Source organism: Sinocyclocheilus grahami, unplaced genomic scaffold, assembly GCF_001515645.1.
Source record: "Sinocyclocheilus grahami isolate Dianchi unplaced genomic scaffold, SAMN03320097.WGS_v1.1 scaffold260.1, whole genome shotgun sequence".
Classification (NCBI taxonomy): domain Eukaryota; kingdom Metazoa; phylum Chordata; class Actinopteri; order Cypriniformes; family Cyprinidae; genus Sinocyclocheilus; species Sinocyclocheilus grahami.
In genome coordinates, this window is record NW_015505439.1 from 861024 (window position 1) to 880879 (window position 19856).

General features: G+C 37.1%; 1 protein-coding gene across 2 annotated transcripts; it reads right to left on the bottom strand.

Annotated features, from left to right (window-relative positions):
• Positions 1 to 12149: 12149 nt before the first annotated feature.
• On the bottom strand, positions 12150 to 19499 carry LOC107599086 (paired mesoderm homeobox protein 1-like). 2 transcript variants are annotated; one of them, XM_016290575.1, is made up of 5 exons: positions 18707 to 19499; positions 15772 to 15947; positions 14296 to 14477; positions 13501 to 13562; positions 13151 to 13279 (listed from the first exon to the last, which is right to left on the bottom strand). In XM_016290575.1, the coding sequence occupies exons 1-5, from the start codon at positions 18951 to 18953 to the stop codon at positions 13224 to 13226; spliced, it is 723 nt and encodes a 240-aa protein (XP_016146061.1). In that variant the 5' UTR covers positions 18954 to 19499; the 3' UTR covers positions 13151 to 13223. The 2 variants fall into 2 exon arrangements, with proteins under 2 accessions (XP_016146060.1, XP_016146061.1); XM_016290574.1 differs by lacking the exon at positions 13501 to 13562 and having other exon boundaries at positions 12150 to 13279.
• Between the last annotated feature and the right edge of the window lie 357 nt (positions 19500 to 19856).

A 19856-nucleotide genomic window follows, 5' to 3' on the forward strand; every position in this document is an offset into this window, starting at 1 on the left:
AGGATGCGCAGTTAATTGTCATTGGTGTAGAGCCAGTGCAAGCAAAACCCACCGCGGTCCATTACACTGCTGGCAGCGCACCGGATATCGCAAGCGTCAGGAGATGCTGCGCGAGAACCATATCAAAGGAGTCTCGTGCTGATTGTGCCTTCATCACTCTACAATTAAAACAAGCGTTCACCGTCGTTCCCGAGACGACGCTATTGGCGAACCAGTAGGCTATCTATAAAATTTACCATGACAACTAGTTTCTTCCATAAAAGTTACTACAGTTATTATTTAACTAAAACATAACCTAAATCTATTAGAAGCAGTTTCTTTATTTGTTTTCAAATAAAATTAAACTATACAATAGGATTCGCATAGTAGCCTATGTCCTTTTTTAGCGTCACCGAAAACACAATCGCAAGACTGTTTTCAAACAGGTTTCCAACACACGGTCTGCCATTGGTCAGAAAACGACGCTATTGGCAAACCAGTAGGCTATCTATAAAATTTACCATGACAACTAGTTTCTTCCATAAAAGTTACTACAGTTATTATTTAACTAAAACATAACCTAAATCTATTAGAAGCAGTTTCTTTATTTGTTTTAAAATAAAATTAAACTATACAATAGGATTCGCATAGTAGCCTATGTCATTTTTTAGCGTCACCGAAAACACAATCGCAAGACTGTTTTCAAACAGGTTTCCAACACACGGTCTGCCATTGGTCAGAAAAACAGATAGTTCGACCCAAAGTCGCGCCATTGGTTGAGCGGATTGTCATTTATTATGTCCAGCCCAATAAGGCCACTTAAACCACAGATTTAATTCTGGTTGTTGCTGTCATGTTTAAAGGAGGTAGGATACACTGTATTGACAATACAATTCAGAAAGAGTAAAAAAATAAGTCTTACATCGTCATCAGGCAAAAAAAACCTTTTCCTTTATTCTTTTATTTGCCATTTATTTTTAAAAAGTACAGTCTGGACTGGAAAAGCAGCTTCAGAACCAGCTCTCTATATGGCTGTGCTAAATAAAGGCGTAGATACATTTAACACAGTTGGTCATTTCTGGCAGTATTTTGAGAATGAATTAAGGACAAAAGCTTAAAAAAGACATCCATATGTAAGCATGAATTATTTAAGGGAAACTGTTGAGTTACATCCTGGTTACATAACTAAAGGAACAGAATGAAGTAACTCCTCTCTCTCTCTCTCTCTCTCTCATCTCATGAACAGGGGAGAAAAGAAAGACAAGTAAGTAAAAAAGAAGGGAGAAAAATTATGGAATAGCTCACATAGCTACAGGATATCAACAAAGTATACAGTTATTGGTATGGTTGTAGAGGTGAGTTAAAGAGTTTGGTTCAGGTCACATGTGGCACATCAAAACTGTTGAGTTACATCCTGGTTACATAACTAAAGGAACAGAATGAAGTAACTCCTCTCTCTCTCTCTCTCTCTCATCTCATGAACAGGGGAGAAAAGAAAGACAAGTAAGTAAAAAAGAAGGGAGAAAAATTATGGAATAGCTCACATAGCTACAGGATATCAACAAAGTATACAGTTATTGGTATGGTTGTAGAGGTGAGTTAAAGAGTTTGGTTCAGGTCACATGTGGCACATCTTTTTTTACTAAAACCTCAGATGTTTAAAGGTGTTATTAACCTATTTCTAAGATAATTGCAGATTGTTGCTTCACATGAGTCAGTTGAACACTGAGAAAAGAGATTTTAGCATATTTTGGCTCTCTGTTTCTCTTTTTGGCAAGCAAGGAAACAATTTTTGCTATGGGAGCAACACTTTACTTGAAAAGCATAATTATGTGTTAGTTCATTTACCAAACAAGCCCAACCTTCAAAATTTACCCACACGACATGGAAATAAACAAATTGTTGTCAAATGTTTTGGGGTCACGAAATACACATGGTACCTCTGCCACCCACATCCATCTAAAAGCCATGCTTGCTGCAGTTTTCTGAGCATTTGAAGGCCACCTTGTGGCCATGATTTGTTAAAGCACACCATTAGATTCACAGGGAAACGGTTTTACAAGTCAATTTCATTCGACTTCCTAATAATTATTTCAGACAACCAATTTATTGTCAGTTTATTAGCTTCCAGTATGAGGAAATGCACTTTTCTGACTATGGAGGTAAGCTCACGCTGTATAAGAAAAAAAAATGGCAGAAAAATGGATAATGTCCTGGCAGAAAATTACCAGTAGCCTTACCGTTAAGTTTTCAGACATTTCCTTCAATGCTAAAACACAAGGCAATGCAGAGTGTAATTCAAAACACCTGTGAAAAATCCATACAGAAAATCCCTTCGTATTAACACAGTACATTCTGCCATTTTTTTTTTCGGCTTTTTGAATTTGAGTTTTCTTAGGCTGATGATACATGGGGCAACTTTTTGAGCAATTTTGCCGGACAACTTTTTTTGAGCAATGTTGCTTGGGGACTTTCCCATTGAGAATGGGTAACACATTTCTATCTGGATACTTTAAATCAGTCATGGGCCCTGTGTCTCACCTGGTTGCCCATTGACAGCAACATTGCCCAAAGTTGCCCGGCGACATTGCTCAAAAAGATGCCCCGTGTATCATCAACCTTAGATTGCAGAAAAAATCTTGTACAAGTTCAGGCAATAAGCACATATAAAAAGTAAAAGCACATTCAAGTCTTAAAATGCATGTACAAACATCTGAGACCCCTTTTATATTTTAAACCTGGAGATAAATAGGAGGTTTTAAGTTTAAGAGAAATTAAAAACAAAAGAAATTGAGGAGAAAAGGAAACTTAATTTAAATATATAAAATTAAAAAGAAATATTTAATATTCTGCACTATTTTTGGTCACTACTCAATTACTTTAATTACTTAAAAAATTGTTATGTTCATAATATTATTTATCATTAAAAAAATATATATCGATATATACAAATATATACAAATTATTTTTGTAACTGCAAAATAGAAGCATTTTCACTAGTGCTCTCAGACATTGACCTTTCTGAATTTGTGTGCAGCCTTACATGTTTAAAGAACAATTTATGACAGAATGCATGAGTCAGAGGGGTTTTTGGGTGGGGTGTCATTAACTGGCCCCTCCCTGTCTTACCCAGTCATCACTCTGTCCCTCAGTTGTCCCCGGGTTTGTTTGGAGCTGTCATAACAGCCTGTGATTCGTCAGCAATTCTTCAATGTATGTTAATATTATACTCTACCCTCCGTGTTCACAGGCTCCCATTTTTGTTTTTTTTTATTATCGATCTGCTCGCTGTCATGGTGACCCCTGAGGGAAGAACACATGTGGAGGTGAAATGGAGCCCAGAGTTGGCAGCGAGTGAAGTCCAGTGCACGAAAAGGGGAAATGCACCAAATTCCACTGTGCTCCCCTCAGAGCAGCAAAGCTGGAGCGCAAGCTGCTGTTCCCAATGCAAGAAAAGCCTTATCTGGACAACAAAGCACATAGATGGGTAGTTTTTATTTCAATGACATGAATGCTAACTTGCTGTGTATTATTTTAGCTTATTATTTTTTTAATAATCACACATACAGAGTTAGCCAATTTTGTTTTCATATTTGAGCAAACGGTGTCTCTCTCTTTCTCTCTTATGTTGGATTCATTTTAGTGAATCCCCTCTCTCATATGTAGAGAAGTTTAGTGAATTGATTCATCCCAAATGATCCTCTCTCTCTCATGTTGTAAAGTCCAATTCATTCTAGTGAATTGATTCGTTCAGACTGTTCATGTAAATGAACAGATTCACAAAAGTGATTAATCGATTCGACTCCCTGTACTATGTAGGCTTATATTTATTTGACTTGGTTATGTAAATTAGGGTGTTTTTATTGTATTTAGTATGAATCGACCTGTTCAGGTTTGATACTAGCATCCTAACTGAGATTAATTCAGAATCCCTCATTGTTTTTTGTGCCAACAAAATATAGCTCTGATTAAATTACAAATATTATTTTTGATTTATAATAGCAATTGTTGAAATTATAATGAAGATTAAAGTGTTTCCAAATTTAAATTTGCCAAGCTGAGAAAGAATAATTCTAGCACATGAAGACATGAAAGTTAGAGTTGGATTTCCTTTGTTTCTGAAACGATGATTCTCCGTCCCTGGAAGCCAAAAGAGGTCCATTGGTGCATAATTCCTGTCTAAAGACATTCTTGAACATTGCAGTGTAATATTTCATTAATTCAAAAGGCGGTGGAATGCTTTTCGTTAAATGCAGACAGATGGTTACTAGGTTTTCCCTTAGTGTAAGAGCTGAATATGAGCCAAGACGTCATGCTCACCTGTGGCTTTCGGGGCTGCTTACTTTCAATGAATGCCAATATAAAAACATCAACAAACTGAGTTTTAAATACTTGCGCATATCTTTATGAGCCAAATGATTTACAAGCCTCACAGGGTAGGTGCTTGAAAATTTTTACAATTTATTCATAAAGAGCTAGTCTTATATAAATATACTTTTGATTAATAATGTTAAACAAAGCCTAATATCTCAAAAGTCACGTATGGTCTCTCTAAATTTTAAATCAGGCTCCAGATGTGCTGAACATGACTTAAAATTATTAATAAACACGTTTGATATAATATACAGTTACAGACATAAGGAATGTTATGTTCATTAGTGGAAGTCAAAGTGGGGACCCAGTTTTACCAGTACAGTTCTGTACATCTGCACCACAATACAGTTTCTAAAATCCCATCAATCCCTGTTCTCACATCAAAGCCTGCAGCGGATGGCTGAATGTTCTTACAACAAGCCTGTTGATCATAAATGATTTCTTTATTTGTTAGTCTACATTTGTGGATTGTGCATGGGCAGTGCCAACACTCAAGATGAATGCTGCGGCTCAGTAAGCTCAGTTCTGAGATAGGAAATGACATGGACAGGATCCAAAAACATTATGCCATATGTAGAACATTAAATTACTTAACATTATAATTTAGGTTTTTTAATGCCGATGTGTGCTCAAATATAGTGTATTGAGCCAATTCATTCTGGTATTTAACCATGCAAATTGTTGACATAGAACATGTTTTTGCATTCCACTGCACTGCTTTTCCATTGTTTTTCTATATAAACATGTGGAAAACGTTTTTGCGCATGACATGACGTTTTAAAAATGTGGCATTCAAGTTAAAATAATTACGCATCTAGACTTGTTTTTTATCCCATTGCCTTGTGTGTTCTATGTGAATGGGTGCTAAAGTGTAAAAAGGGCCAGGTCACATTTTTCTGTGCTGCTTTTTAATTGTTTTTCTGCACAAACGTGCTAGACGAGCATTTTTTATAGTTTGGCTGCCTCACACTGATTTTTTTTAGCATGTAGCATGATTTTTTAACAAGTTTTTACGATGCCATGTTGAGTTAAAAGTTTAAGTAGCCTTTTTTTAAACCGCAAGAACATCTTCTGTATGCCCATCCACTAAACTCTCTGAACAGATTGTGTCGTAGGGCTATCAGACCTTCCATTAAACACACAGACGGAGAAATAAATCAGTTTCACCTTTTCTTCATCAAAATAAAACCAAACAGTTGTGGATGATTAAATTTATTTTTACAGCATTTCATACTGACATTAATGCCTCTGTTTAATAAAGACCCCTAATTCCCTTTCATCGAGTCTCATGACAGCCATACTACTTAAATCAGACAACTGAGAAGAATAAAAGCAAAAATTCAATTTACTCTGTTCTGTACTTGCTTCTCACAGTCTCTCTTTCTTTCTTCTCCTCTCTTTGCAAGCATCTGTATGTGTGTGTGTGTACATGTGCTGTGTGCGTGCGTGCACGTCAGTGTGTGTGCCAGTGGAGAAAATTAAAGGCAGACTTTCCGTGGCAGGCGTCATCCCCAAATTGCACATTTGGTGGGGTATTTGAGATGTGACAATAATATTCATTTCAGCGTGTACCCCCCTGCACCCCCTTTTACACACAGTAGAGATCACTTCTGAAATAGAAAACCCCAAACTAGAAAGAAAAGAAGAGTGATTGAGAGAGAGAGAGAGAGAGAGAGAGAGAGAGAGAAATGATTTCTCTCAGTTTTGGAAGATAAAAACCAATGGTAAGCAGATCTAAGCGTCGGCTGTTTGGAGAAGATATGATGGATTGTGGCTTTAATAAAGACTAATGACCAGATTATTTTCTCCCTGTAAAGTTAAAAGAATAGACTCTAATATGGAATATAAAGCTAACTGTTACTTAAAGTGGAGGGGGATTCTTAAAACAAAAGCTTTTGACATTCTCTTTTGATGCGTATGTTTGCTGAGGGTCTCTAGCTGACCTCATACCTTGTATTTCTATCACTTATGTCTTTGATTTCTTTTCCAACACAAGTTTGAAACTGCACAGTGTTAGGCATCATAATCCTAATGAACGTCTTCCTTACATAGGACCCTTGATGAAGAACTGATCATATGTCTGAATTAACATCTTAAATGATCCTCTCCAGAAATGGACCTTTCTATTAAAACTGGAGGAAATGGTGTGACACAACCTATTTGAGTTGTCCTGCGGTTTTAACAGACACTAGGGGGATTTGGGTGCAAGGTGGATGTTGACCTTTATGTAATGTTTGACTCGGGCGCCCTTGTCACAGTGCTGCTTCCTCTCCAGCAGGCCGGCGCCACTGGGACTTTCTGTCATCTCAGCCCTGCTGGCAAGAGTAATGAAAGCAGGAAGTTATCCAGCTCAAATTAGTGATAGTTTAAACACCGAGGTCAGCCTAAACAGTCAGTTCCACACTTCTTGAATATATCAGCAAATGTGTGACAAGGCATTAGAATCCTGTCAGCAAGGTAAAGTGGAAACTTCAGGTTTGATCTTGTTTGAGAAACGCTTGTTTTTGTTTTTTCTTATTTTGGTAATATGCATTAACATTTGAGTGAGAACAGCATCTTTTATTAGTGCGAAAAGGAAGCATGCTTGTATTAAACTAGGTATTTTGGAATGGACCTTGTACTTTCCAGTCAAGCTTTCCTAGAGCTGGCGAATCAAAGCATAAATAAATGTTATTTCTAACCACTTCCTTTCAATGAAAGTCTACTCATTCAGGTGAATATTTTGGCTAGTATGAAAGGGCAAAGTGCATCTATAAATACTCCACAGGATTTGTCATGTATTTGTTGAGCTAATGAACACATTAATAGAAATTTAAATCTGTCAGATAACCGTAGTTTGAAATATATCTCAGCAATACTGTTTTTTTTCCTCACAATTCTGACTTTTTCTTCTTGCAGTTGTGCGTTTATATCTTACAATTCTGACTTTTTTTCTCAGAATTGCAAGAAAAACAGTCAGAGTTGTTAGATAAAAGTCACCATTTTTTATTTTATTTTTATTTTTTTTCCCGTGGCAGGACACAAGCTTACATAGTGATGCAGTTCAGAAGACTTGAGGAAGCTAATTCTCCACATGACCCCCACTCAATATTTAGATATCCCAGGAATTCATTAATTTTGCATCACATATTCTTGTAGCTTATACAGAAGGCCTGCTGTTATTTATTGACCCCCTTCAAGGTCAACTAAATGGTTAACTGTATTTCATTGGAAGGGTTTTTATTTTTAAAATGTAATGCCAAACCACACAGAAGGAAAGACAGATTTTTGCTCTGAAGTAATTTGGCAAGAGAGAAAGATGTTTTGGTCTGCATTTCTTCTCCGTTCCTCACTCCAGAACAGGGAGAGTTGAAAGCTGTCACCAGGATGGGCCAGGGCTCACATGTGTTTTGCTCTGAGCCATATAAACCCAAACCCAATCCACTTCTCCATTGCCCCATTTATAAATAAATGACTTTTAACAGTGAATATTTTAAATAGTTCAGCTGTTGAGGGAATAGATGTGACTTTTTGTGCTGGGGGAAGCTGGCGTTGTTTATTCTGCGATGATGAAGGCCGATGTCACATCAGCCACCAGACTTGTGCACGGTGCTGGTTTGTTTAAGAGATAGAAATTAAAATACATAATGAAATACATAATAAAATACATTCAACTAAGTCTGAGACATCCAAACAGCCAGTTAACGTCCCCCAAATGTCTGTTGCATAATAATTAGCATCCTTTGATCTTGTAGAGACAACCTGTAATTACAGACACAGTGAAAGCACCGCAAAATATATGGCTGTAACTGTGGAGTCGCTCCCTTTACTTTCAGCAAGTTTGCACGAGGTCAATATTTTTAAAAAGGAGTAGCCAATATATAATTTTTAGATCAAGCTAAATATACTTAAAATATAACTAAAGCATTTGTTTATTAGTTTAACTTGAGGGAATACAATTAATACTTCTTGATACTGCCATTCAATTACAACACACTCAGATTTTTAAGTCACACCAGCAAGCATCAGGAGAGTTGAATTACTGCAAGTTCCAATTGGCCTACACACACACACACACACACAAGTGGTTGTCATTTGCCTTATTCCCAGAATGCATTTGTCATTCATTTGTTTTGTTGTCACGTTCAGTGACGTCTTGTCAGTGTTGCAAAGTAATTATTTAGATTTTTTTTTTTAAGTGTCTGTACATTTTAAATTCCTCTAATCATATATTGTACAGATATTGACTCCTAGCAAAGTAACAGTTACTGTACTTGGTTTTCACGTTTTTCCAAAATAATACTTTACAAATACATCTCCGAGACAGTAATAAGGGTGCACGCCCCCCAACGACTATGAATGGGAAGCTAAAAATTATTATTATTTTTTTTATGTTTTGAGCTCATTGAATGGAATAGAATTCTTAGAGTGAAACATTCTTAACACTTCTATAGGCTCGACATTGAAGTAAAATTTTAAACTTGGGGCACGAGTCTGTCATCTCAGGTAACACGAAGTGGTAGTTTTTAAATCGTGGCAACTTGACATTTACTTAAAACATTTAAACACATTAATTAAACGAAGGGTTTTCATATATTTTTTAAAGCTCTAGGAACACTTTTGCAAAAAAAAAAAAGTGCAGCAGCCAAGTAAAATCACACAAGAGAATTTTCCCATACCTTTAAAATGCCAATCAGTCCATCAGAAAGGCCAATGTGCTGTGTTTTTTTGTCACAAAGATGATTGTATGTTCCTGTGTGGCTGAAACCAGCAGGTGGATTGTGATCTGTAAACTCTGCACGTCAGAAACACATTTCATTCAACTCCATTCAGCGTCAGAGTATGTCAGCACACAATGCCGTCTTAACATTCCTTTCTGCCGCACACTGTACACAGCTGGACTGTATTTTACAAAAGACAAGTAACTTTTCGTTTTGTGCAAACCCCAATCCACGTGCTCACATTAATAAACTGACTGTGGCCACATGTTCTGACATGGAAGGGGGTAGATTTGATATGGAGCAAAGGAAAAACAATAAGAAGGGAAATGGGTCAAGAAACAAAAAAGGTCACAGGAAGTAAATAGATGCACGCATGCTAAAACTTACTCCAAACATCTCCACTTTATCATACATAGATTCCACACACATGCTTGTTCAGACTTTCCCCCCCATGCTCACTTTGACTGTCTCCACTGTAATAGGCTCCAGATGTGGTGCTGAGGGGGTGAGGTGTTTGTATGTCATCTGCTTGGGCGGCTACGCGTACACCCATCTGAGGGGGATGCTGTCAGTCCTGATGGAGGGGTCCGGGCCCCAGGCCTAAGGTGATGGGGCTGGGGGTGGGGCGAACGGGTCACAGCCTAAGCACATCTGGAAGCACTTCAGGTCAGCAGGACCCGGCTGCCTGAAAGGTGAGACGTTTCGACCTGACCTGAGCAGCACAGCATGGAGAACATGCAACAGTCTGGATGGAGAAAAAGGTACTAGCATACACACACACACACACACACACACACACACACACATACAGTGGGTACGGAAAGTATTCAGACCCCCTTAAATTTTTCACTCTTTGTTATATTGCAGCCATTTGCTAAAATCATTTAAGTTAATTTTTTTCCCTCATTAATGTACACACAGCACCCCATATTGACAGAAAAACACAGAATTGTTGACATTTTTGCAGATTTATTAAAAAAGAAAAACTGAAATATCACATGGTCCTAAATATTCAGACCCTTTGCTCCTGAAAGGTGAGACGTTTCGACCTGACCTGAGCAGCACAGCATGGAGAACATGCAACAGTCTGGATGGAGAAAAAGGTACTAGCATACACACACACACACACACACACACACACACACACACACATACAGTATATACATACACATACACACATACACACATATATACACAGGAGTTATGTCACTAATCAATGCCCGTGGGTGTAAACACAGGCCTCAGAAAGCATTTTCAATAGGTTGGGCTGAGAATAATGATGGGAAATAATAACAATTTCATCCCCTGTCTTTGATTTAGTGAATATCCCAGAATTTCTAGCACTTCTAACTTACAGGCTTAAGCTTTGTGAAAGTGGGTTTGACTATAGTGAATAGCACCTGAAAGTTTCAATATATGACATCGGCAGGTTATCAATAAATAATTGTATGTGACCCTGGACCACAAAACCAGTCTTAAGTGTCAATTTTTTAAAATTGAGATTTATACATCACCTGGAAGCTGAATAAACAAGCTTTCCATTGATGTATGGTTTGTTAGGATAGGACAATATTTGGTCGAGATACAACTATTTGAATATCTGGAATCTGAGGGTGCAAAAAAATCTAAATACTAAGAAAATCGCCTTTAAATTTGTCCAAATGAAGTCCCTAGCAATGCATATTACTAATCAAAAATTACGTTTTGATATATTTACGGTAGGAAATTTACAAAATATCTTCATGGAACATGATTTTTACTTAATATCCTGATGATTTTTGGCATAAAAGAAAAATCTATAATTTTGACCCATGCAATGTATGTTTGGCTATTGCTACAAATATACCCCAGCGACTTAAGACTGGTTTTGTGGTCCAGGGTCACATATAAGCATTTATAGCATAAAGCAAATGACACAAAATCACTATGTTCAGCAAATTGCCATTTCAGTTTTTGCATACATTGACATACATAATAGTTTAGCTGTTGGAACAATTGTTAATCATTGTATACTGATAAAGCCTTTAATTCAGTGTCACAGATACAGCAGTCAGTACATCATATATACTGCAGTCTTGGATTATTGGGGGAAAAATCCTATTAGACTCAATCAAGTTTGTTTATTTTAGTTTTTTATTTTAGAGATTCTGCAAGCATCCCTTTTTTGTCACTAATTTGCTTGTAGTCAACACATTTCCTTTTATGCAATTGGTTTGGTGTTACAAAAACAAAATGTAGGATTTTTGTTTTACTTTATTTTAAGTGTAAGAAAATGTAGACATACTTTCTTTCTGTATTTTCTTTCCCCCATAGAAATATAGGGGTAACTGGGATTCGCTTCTCATCATGCTGTGACAAAAAAAAAATGCTTACCATTGTGGCTATTTATATTATATAGGACATAGTTGCTAACCAGATATAAACTTAAACGCTCTAAATTTCCCCAAAGTGACCAAGTCATACACATGAACACACATGTAAACAAATAGAGTTACAGATGTGACTCAAAAAGTTATTTTCATCACATTGTGTATCAGATCTATAGGATCTGATCTGTACTTAACATATTGAGTAACACGTGTTTAGTACATATGTTAAAGAAAAATATAACACTACTCCATCAATGTAAAGAGCTTCTGTCAAAAAATGATTGCATTTGCAATTAAATTGAGAATAATCAATTTAAACATATGAAAAAAAGTACATAAATTGAATTTTATTTAAATTGGTGGGGCATTTTCTTTCTTTGTAAATAGGCAAACCGTGAAGAATCAACATTTGTTAAGACAAAAAGTTCTGAGATGTTTAGACAGGATTAACACAACCAGAAAAACATAGCTCAGCGGCATTGCATAGTATTGTATGATGCTCTAAAATTGTTTCTAATAACACGGGTGTGTTGCTTAGAGTGTTCCACAGAAAGACTTAACCTACAAAAAACTCGAACAGGTCAAAAAATAATCTTAATATATCATAGGATACATTTGAAACCCATTTTTCTTGCACATAGTATCGGACACAATTTAAAGAACACTGATAGCCATCAAAATCTATAATATGAAACAAAATTAATTTTGGATTATTTATTTTGTAGCATTGGTGTTTTGACTAACATAAAGCAAGAAATGTAACATACGGATATATTTTGTAAGGTCATTTTGAAGTAATAATACTGTTGCCTGCAACAGTTTCTCAAATATGAGCATTTAGCAAAAACAGCAAAAACAAATATGCATGTCTCTTCAGCTGTGGGATTCAATACAATAGTATAAGATTTATTGCTTAAAAATGTTTTATTACTATATGGTTTCCAAATATAAGAAGGAAAATATAACTGGTAAAAAAAAAAAAAACTTATCATCCTTGGAAAAACTGAAACATAGTTGTGTTAATGCACTGTGAGCAGATACATTGGTCACCATGGGGCACAGTATTTATCTTAAACAGTGGTGTAATATTCAAGACATTAAAAGATGTAATCTGACCCCAATGTTCCCATCAGCAGTGATAGTTTTAAACATCTAAATTTTACTGATTAAAGTCCACAAATGTGTCTTAATTCTACTGGATGTAGATGTGGAGACATTTTTGGTCACTATTTTGCCAAATCTCAGCATTAAACTTCTTGTGTAATTTAAACCATTCAGTGGTGAATGGTGAACAACAGTCCTCCATTGTTTGCCATGAAATGTCTTTACTTTCCGTCCGGTTCGACCCAAAATTAAGCCAAAAAAGAGCAAGGAAAGAACAGCTTACAACATCCAGACGCTCTGTCTGCCACTTCTTACGGATTTAGCAGAGCCCTGCTCGTTGATTTGTTCTCCAAAGAGCAGACCTTGCGCCGCCTTTACAATCTTCGGATCAGTACAAAATGAGATTAAGTTTCTCAAAAACATACCTTCATCTGTGATGAAGAAAAAAGCCAAATGAGAGGGACACCAATGCAATTCCATTGTTTTAGGAGGGGGCGAAAAGTCACATCCACTCTGCTCTGACACTGCAGAAGGCCAAATTAATCCAGCTCCTCTGCGTTCTTCTCTTCTCAACATCTCTTGCTTCTCTTTGTCCCCTCATCTCGTCCCTCATTTCAGGCTTAGTTGATAGTGAGCACCTGGTTGAGGCTGTACTCTTTGGCCTTCAGTCTCAGGTTAGCAATGCTGTTGGCCATATTCATTCCCTGGGTGGAAGTGTTGTTGGCACAAGAGGGTGGGTAGGTTGCCATGGTGCTGAAAATAAGGTATGAGATAGTCCATTTAAATTTGAATGTGTTAAATGTATTCCAAATTCAATTCGATTCAATTGATGAGAAATAAGCCCCAAATTAAAATTTAAATGAATAAAGAAAAAATATAGAAAATGTTTATTGTCTTCATGTTAATCCAAAATATAGAGCTTAATTTTTCAATTTAAATGATAAACCATAAAAAGAAATGTAAAAAGTACTTGCTTTCTGTGGGCAACATTTTCTGTGGCACTCGCATTGGCCCTCCCTCCGGCCTTGGGTACCAGCTTAAGAATATATAAATAGTTAATAATTCTTCAGAAATACTGCATTAATATATATGCATTATATGTGCACAGTAATGCGTTAGGTGTGTGTTGAAATTGTGCAAGCTCGTTTTACTGGCATGGTCGCTAGTCAAATGCGCATCCATGCCAGAAAGTGTTCCCAGTCGAGTTGCATATTTCAGCTGCTGGGAAAAAGGTATTTGGCCGGAGTGGCAGAGTTAGTTACTCTATATGACTTTTAAGAATGAAGATTACTGTAAATCACAAGCAAAGTGTAACTAGAGTCACAAAAAATCCTGCCCAATGGACTTTTCTCCCTCTGAAAATCAATTTGTATCCTATGGCCCAAAGGTCATGAGGGTCACAGGCGGATTTAATATGGTTTGTTTTCAGATTATCACTTCATCATCAGGGGATTGGCCGTCCATCACTTTCACAAAGAGTAGCGGAAAACGACTTGCTAGCCAGTACTTGTGCTAATTTGGACTATTATACCTACGCAACGCTGCTGGGAATAGCAGGGCATTTAAACGGCTATTTAACTGCTTGTATTTGGAGGAAAACAAAAGAGCTTAAGAATGAAATTGTACAAAACAAATCTAATCTAAAACATTTGGAAGAAGAAAACATGGGCAATTGGAGAAGATGAAGTCACTGCAGGAGAGCAGAGGACATACAGAGAGGAAATGAAATGTAATCAGAGCGCTCAGATGAGAAGGACTCAGAGAGTTACCTGTACGGGGCTGCGCTCCCCCAGGACAGGTAGTCGTTTGGACGGGGTGCGGGACGGGGGACGATAGGCTGCTCCACTGCCATTATATCGCCTGAGTATGATTTGAGAAGTGAAGCGTTCTTACTGGCCAGCATTGCCCGCTCGTTGCGCCGAAACTTTGCCCGTCTGTTTTGGAACCACACCTATGAGAACACAAGCCGAAATGACACAGTATGGTGGTTACTTATTGCACAGCGATTGAAGACAAATTGCAGAGGAAAGCAGATTCTTAGATTCAAAACATAGCTGGTATAATATTTCCTGCATCAAAAACTAAAAATTGCTAGATCAAAGCTATAAAATTTCAGATGTTTTTGTGTTCTGTGACCTTAGATGATTTTTTTTTTAATGCTTGAAATTGTTCCCTACTTACATGACTGACTCAGCTATGATCAGATTCAGAAAACAGAGTGGTAAGATTGATATTAAATCAATCAAAATGCAATCAAAAAAACTTTTTCCAGTTTCAAACTTAACATAACTGCATTTTGCCCTTGTAGTACAATATTTGGTTGCACTTTTTGAAATGCATCCTGATCCGCTGGTGCACACGTGTACATTTTAATGCTTGAAATTGTTCCCTACTTACATGACTGACTCAGCTATGATCAGATTCAGAAAACAGAGTGGTAAGATTGATATTAAATCAATCAAAATGCAATCAAAAAAACTTTTTCCAGTTTCAAACTTAACATAACTGCATTTTGCCCTTGTAGTACAATATTTGGCTGCACTTTTTGAAATGCATCCTGATCCGCTGGTGCACACGTGTACACCTTTTTTGCAGAGGACACATCAGAGGTTTGAAGAGTGAGCAAATGCGCTTGAGAAACATGGTTGAAGACAGAGCGGGAAGCCCAGATCTCGAAGTCTTGGCTGCAGCACCAGGCCCGGTGGAGGCACAGTGTCCGGTTACGCAGCGCCTGAGGAATGAGCTCAAAGTCTCTTTTATCAAAGCATTTCTGTATTGCTCCCTTTCTGGGACACATTAATTGCAGATGTGTTTGTTCTATTTCTTTCCTTTCGTTCTCCCCTTCCTTCTCTTGATCTATAAACGGGAATAATCCCCATCTTTCTACAAAAACAGTCTCATTACAGGAGAATGTGGAGACTGGCTGCAGCCGACAGCATGTGTGCTGAGAGGCAGAGTGATCGGCTGGGGATTTTTAAACAATCATACTGAACTGTGACGATGGGGCCGATGACAACACCAAGCTTCAGTGTTACCATCACGTACATCTGTAACTGCATCTTTGCTGAAACCTTGAATTAGGCAAGTAGTTAAATCTTCTTTTGATTTTGGTCCATATTATTTTGAAGTATTATGCATAAAGTTCAGTATGCTTTTTTATGAAATTCTCAAAATTGATGCATTCTCTAATCAACCAGTAAAGACCCAATTGAGCGCAGATGGCGATTGTGGGGTGTGAAGTTTACCTGAACTCTAGCCTCGGTGAGATTGACCCTGCGTGCCAGGTCTTCTCTAACAAAGGCATCTGGGTAGTGTGTCCGCTCAAACACTCGCTCCAGCGCTTGCAGCTGGCTGCTGTTGAACGTGGTTCTATTCCTCCGTTGTTTACGCTTCTTCTTTTCTTCTGAGTTCAGCTGCTCATCTGGTAAAACACACACGTATAAAGTTATATCAGGAGATGCATCTTTTATATAATTCAAATTTAATATCCATCAGCGGGTGTATAGGTCTCCTTATGTTACTGTTATTATCATTGCCATTATTGTTATTTTGTATGCTGCTGATTTAGAAATAATAACAGATGATAAGATGTTATTCTAAAATAACATCTTGATAAGTGTTATAATTTAAAGGAAACCTTAAAAAAAGATCAATCTCATTGATACATGTTTGCAAAACATAAATCACAAACAACTATTTATTAAAATATAATATTTACATTTTTGTCTTTTGTATTTTTTTACAGTGGCTTGAAAAATAATATTGAACACAAATTTACACTGCAACCAGTGAAGTGATTCTAGTTATTAACCCAGAAGGCATTACTGTACAATATATCTAATGAATAATATTTTGTAGTTATTTCTCACAAGACCAGAAACCCATAACAGGGGCTAATTTCCCCCCTCAAGTAATTTATAAATATAACTTTAACTTTGCTTTTCATGTCATGGATTTCTTTAGACAAACGATCATGGTTGCGATCATGTGCGATCATGGTTTTTGTTCTTGCTCATGTTTTATCTTTAGTTAGCACTAAAGGAAAGATTTATAAACAGAGAAACGGTTTAGAAATGCCTTTGCTGTTATTTAATCTGGCCAACAGTACTGCAAAATGTCCTCTGTTTGTTTCACTGGTACTTTTACAATCAAGCAATAAATAAATAATAGAACATAGAAAAGGAGCATGTCAAAACAGGCATCATTTGAAAAAATGTTTAAAGAGCTTATTCCCATCAGTACTTTACAGCCAAAAGCACACTTAACTCAGACTCTCATGAGACTCGATAATCATTCATCTGACAGCACAGAGAAACTGCAGCCTATGGGTTTGCCATCCCTTTGCTTTTCATGACAACAGTAGTTACACTACCATAATTTTCCAAAAGGATCACAAGATGAACACTGACATTTGACCTAGGCATAGCAGGGGGTATAGGCCCTTTAGGCTTGTTGTAAAGATTGTTAAATGCCAGCATTTTATTGGTTCAATTTCAGATTGTAAAGGTCAGTTTAATTACTATTTAAACTTCCTGTTTGCTACATTTAAATGAAAACTCAAGTGGTTTAATGGGGCATTGGGCTTGTTATGGGGAATGCTTAAAAATGCTTCTACAAAATGAGTCCAAGAGTTTTAGGAAAAACACTGACAAATAATTCATGAGTGAATGGATTCTAACAAAACATAAAACAAGAATATTAGACTGTGTTTGAAAACCTCATGAAACCTTTTCTGATTTCCCTGTATTTGTAATTTCTCATCTTGGAACAATCCTCAAAAGATGACAACAATAAGACCATTTATATTAATACATACATTTCAGTGTGAATTTAATCAAATTTGTGGGGCAAATTTCATCAAAATGTTGTCCTTAAAAACATAAATTACTTAGCTAAACTGTAAATTATAATCTAAAAGCAAACTCACGTTCTCAGAGTTTGAAATGATAGCTATGTGAATGGTGTGTGAGTATAGTTGGTTTGCACACTAAAAGAGAACTAACGCGTTTAATCTTCTACACGCACGGCTGGGGAATAAACGAAAAAAACAAAAACAAATGCAGATACTGTTGACAACCCTTTCCTACTTTTACGTAATAAAATTTTAATTTCAGGATAGAGATATGGTCTTAAAATACAACAGAATCAGTTGGGGGAAAGTTATTATTATTATTAAATTGTGAATTTCACTACTATAAGAACGGCAATGTACAAGTAAACGTGATTCTCTTAAATTGTTACGATTAATAAATAAATAAATAGCCTAAAATAGAAAGCGTAATGTAAAAAGTAAGGCCTGCCCGTAATATAGCCTTCTAAATTTGAGGTTAATAAAATAATTCCACTGGAACATAAGTTTGAAAGATATCAACAGGACAAAATATTTTTTCCTATTTCCCGCAAAGCACAGAAGACACGACTTGGCATATAGGCCTAGCCTAGTAGGCATAAGTAATGGAAGTTTGCTATTTGATACCATAATCGCATATGTAGGCTATGTTCTCCGGATGCACGATAATGATGACAAAGTATAGTTCTTCAATGAACTGGAAAGGTCCAGAAAGTAGATTTAGTATTTTGTTAGTATTTAATTTTTTTGTATTTTTATAGCGCCCTTTTTATCGTTCATATTTTCCTTAGACCAAGAAAACTAAAAAAATAAAAAAATAAATAAAAAGACATTTGCCTGTCATTCATTTTCATATTTTTCCCCCGTTGCATATGTTCTGCTAAATATTATATAAAGCAAATGATGAAAATATAGTCGATGTCAGGAAGCAGGTTCGCGACGCTTACGGGGCCATATTTTCATGAATGCATTACGGACTTGAATGTCAACAATCATAAATAATGTACAAAATGCGTTCACGACCCATAAACTTTTATCATGCGGAATTCTTTCTTCTTCTTTCATGAGAGAATTTTCGTATCACCTGTCTATTTGCTAATGAAAACTGTAGCTATAGTAGGCAAGTATAGCCTTTAAAAATCCTAAATTTAATTTACAGATTAATCCCGTCTCTTACTACACCACACTCAAGTAATCATCAAATTTGACCGTTTTTTGTACGCTACCAGTCTGCTATTGTCAGTTAATTTTCTAGTGTTCAATATTAATGATTCTGCCTATCTGTCTACAACAACACTTGATTTTCTTATGGAATATGAGCAGACACTTACTCTCCTGTTGTGTTGAATCACTGCCGCTGGTTAAACCCGGAGATTCCAGCATAGTCCTGCCCGTTTCGCCAACACTTTCGTCCGCCTGAGAACCGACCATTTCTCTAGCCTCCTCTAGATCCAACAGGTGGCTCACCGAGAAGTTCTTTTTGGCTTGCAGGTTTTCCAGGTTGGCTGTAATGGGACTCTCCAGTCTGCTGGATATGGTTGCTTGTCTGTCCATTACATGTGCATAGCTAGAAGTCATGACGCAAATACGATACAAGAGAAAAAAAACTGTATTAGGTTAACCAAACAGGTCCTCCTTGCGTATCCTATATGTGTAGACAAACTCATAAGAAACAGCGCCGATGTCTTCTTTGCCTTTGCTGACTATGATAGCTACTTATCCAGGTGGAGCAATATTTCAGCCTGGTCTAAAACTTTGTGGAACTTAATAGAACTATAAAGACCACGAAGTCTGTTGAATCCGTTCCCTCGTAGCCATATAAACTCTTTCTGCAAAGTATTGTTGCTTCAATAGGGGGAAAAACTCCCCGAGCTCCAAAGCTGTTGACTGAGCGCCGATCCAGAAATGCTGATGCCTTTCAGATGCATGTGTGTAAGGCAGCGAGAGGAGGCAGGACACTCCACCGCCTTCCCGAAGCTGTTGGCTCTCTCCTCTGCTCTAAGCCGTGCTCTCTGCTCACTCACACACACACACACACACACACACACGTTCTGGCACTTCAAACGGCGCGCTCACTGGCATGCAGTGGAGTGGATTGTAAATGAAAAGTTGAGACCCCTGGGAGAGAAGATGGAGCTGAAAGGCTCTCGTAATTACGTGGCAAAATACTTTGTGCTGTCTTTGACGTTTAACAGCCCTCCTCCCTCCTCATCACAGCCTCCCTTCGAAGGTTAACCCTCCCCAATCTCTGAATTCCAGATATCTGTCACTTTTTATCATTTCGCCCAACAAAACTAACATAAACAATGTTATCTAGACGCATCTAGACATTAAGTTAGTAAGAAATGTCCGTTAATTGGATGGTTTGGTTAAATACAGATGTAGTAAGATGGCATCTTTAAGTTTTTACGCGAATGAAAACGAGGCCGTATAAGGTAAAGTTGAACCATTGAGGCCATTCACACAGAACGTGTTTTTGCG

Coding starts and splice junctions, on each gene's coding strand:
- LOC107599086 (XM_016290574.1), bottom strand. CDS start 18,953: ATGACTTCTAGCTATGCACATGTAATGGACAGACAAGCAACCATATCC. Junction 15,948..18,706: donor TGATTCAACACAACAGGAGA/GTAAGTGTCTGC, acceptor GTGTTTTACCAG/ATGAGCAGCTGAACTCAGAA. Junction 13,280..14,295: donor GGGAGCGCAGCCCCGTACAG/GTAACTCTCTGA, acceptor CCTTATTTTCAG/CACCATGGCAACCTACCCAC.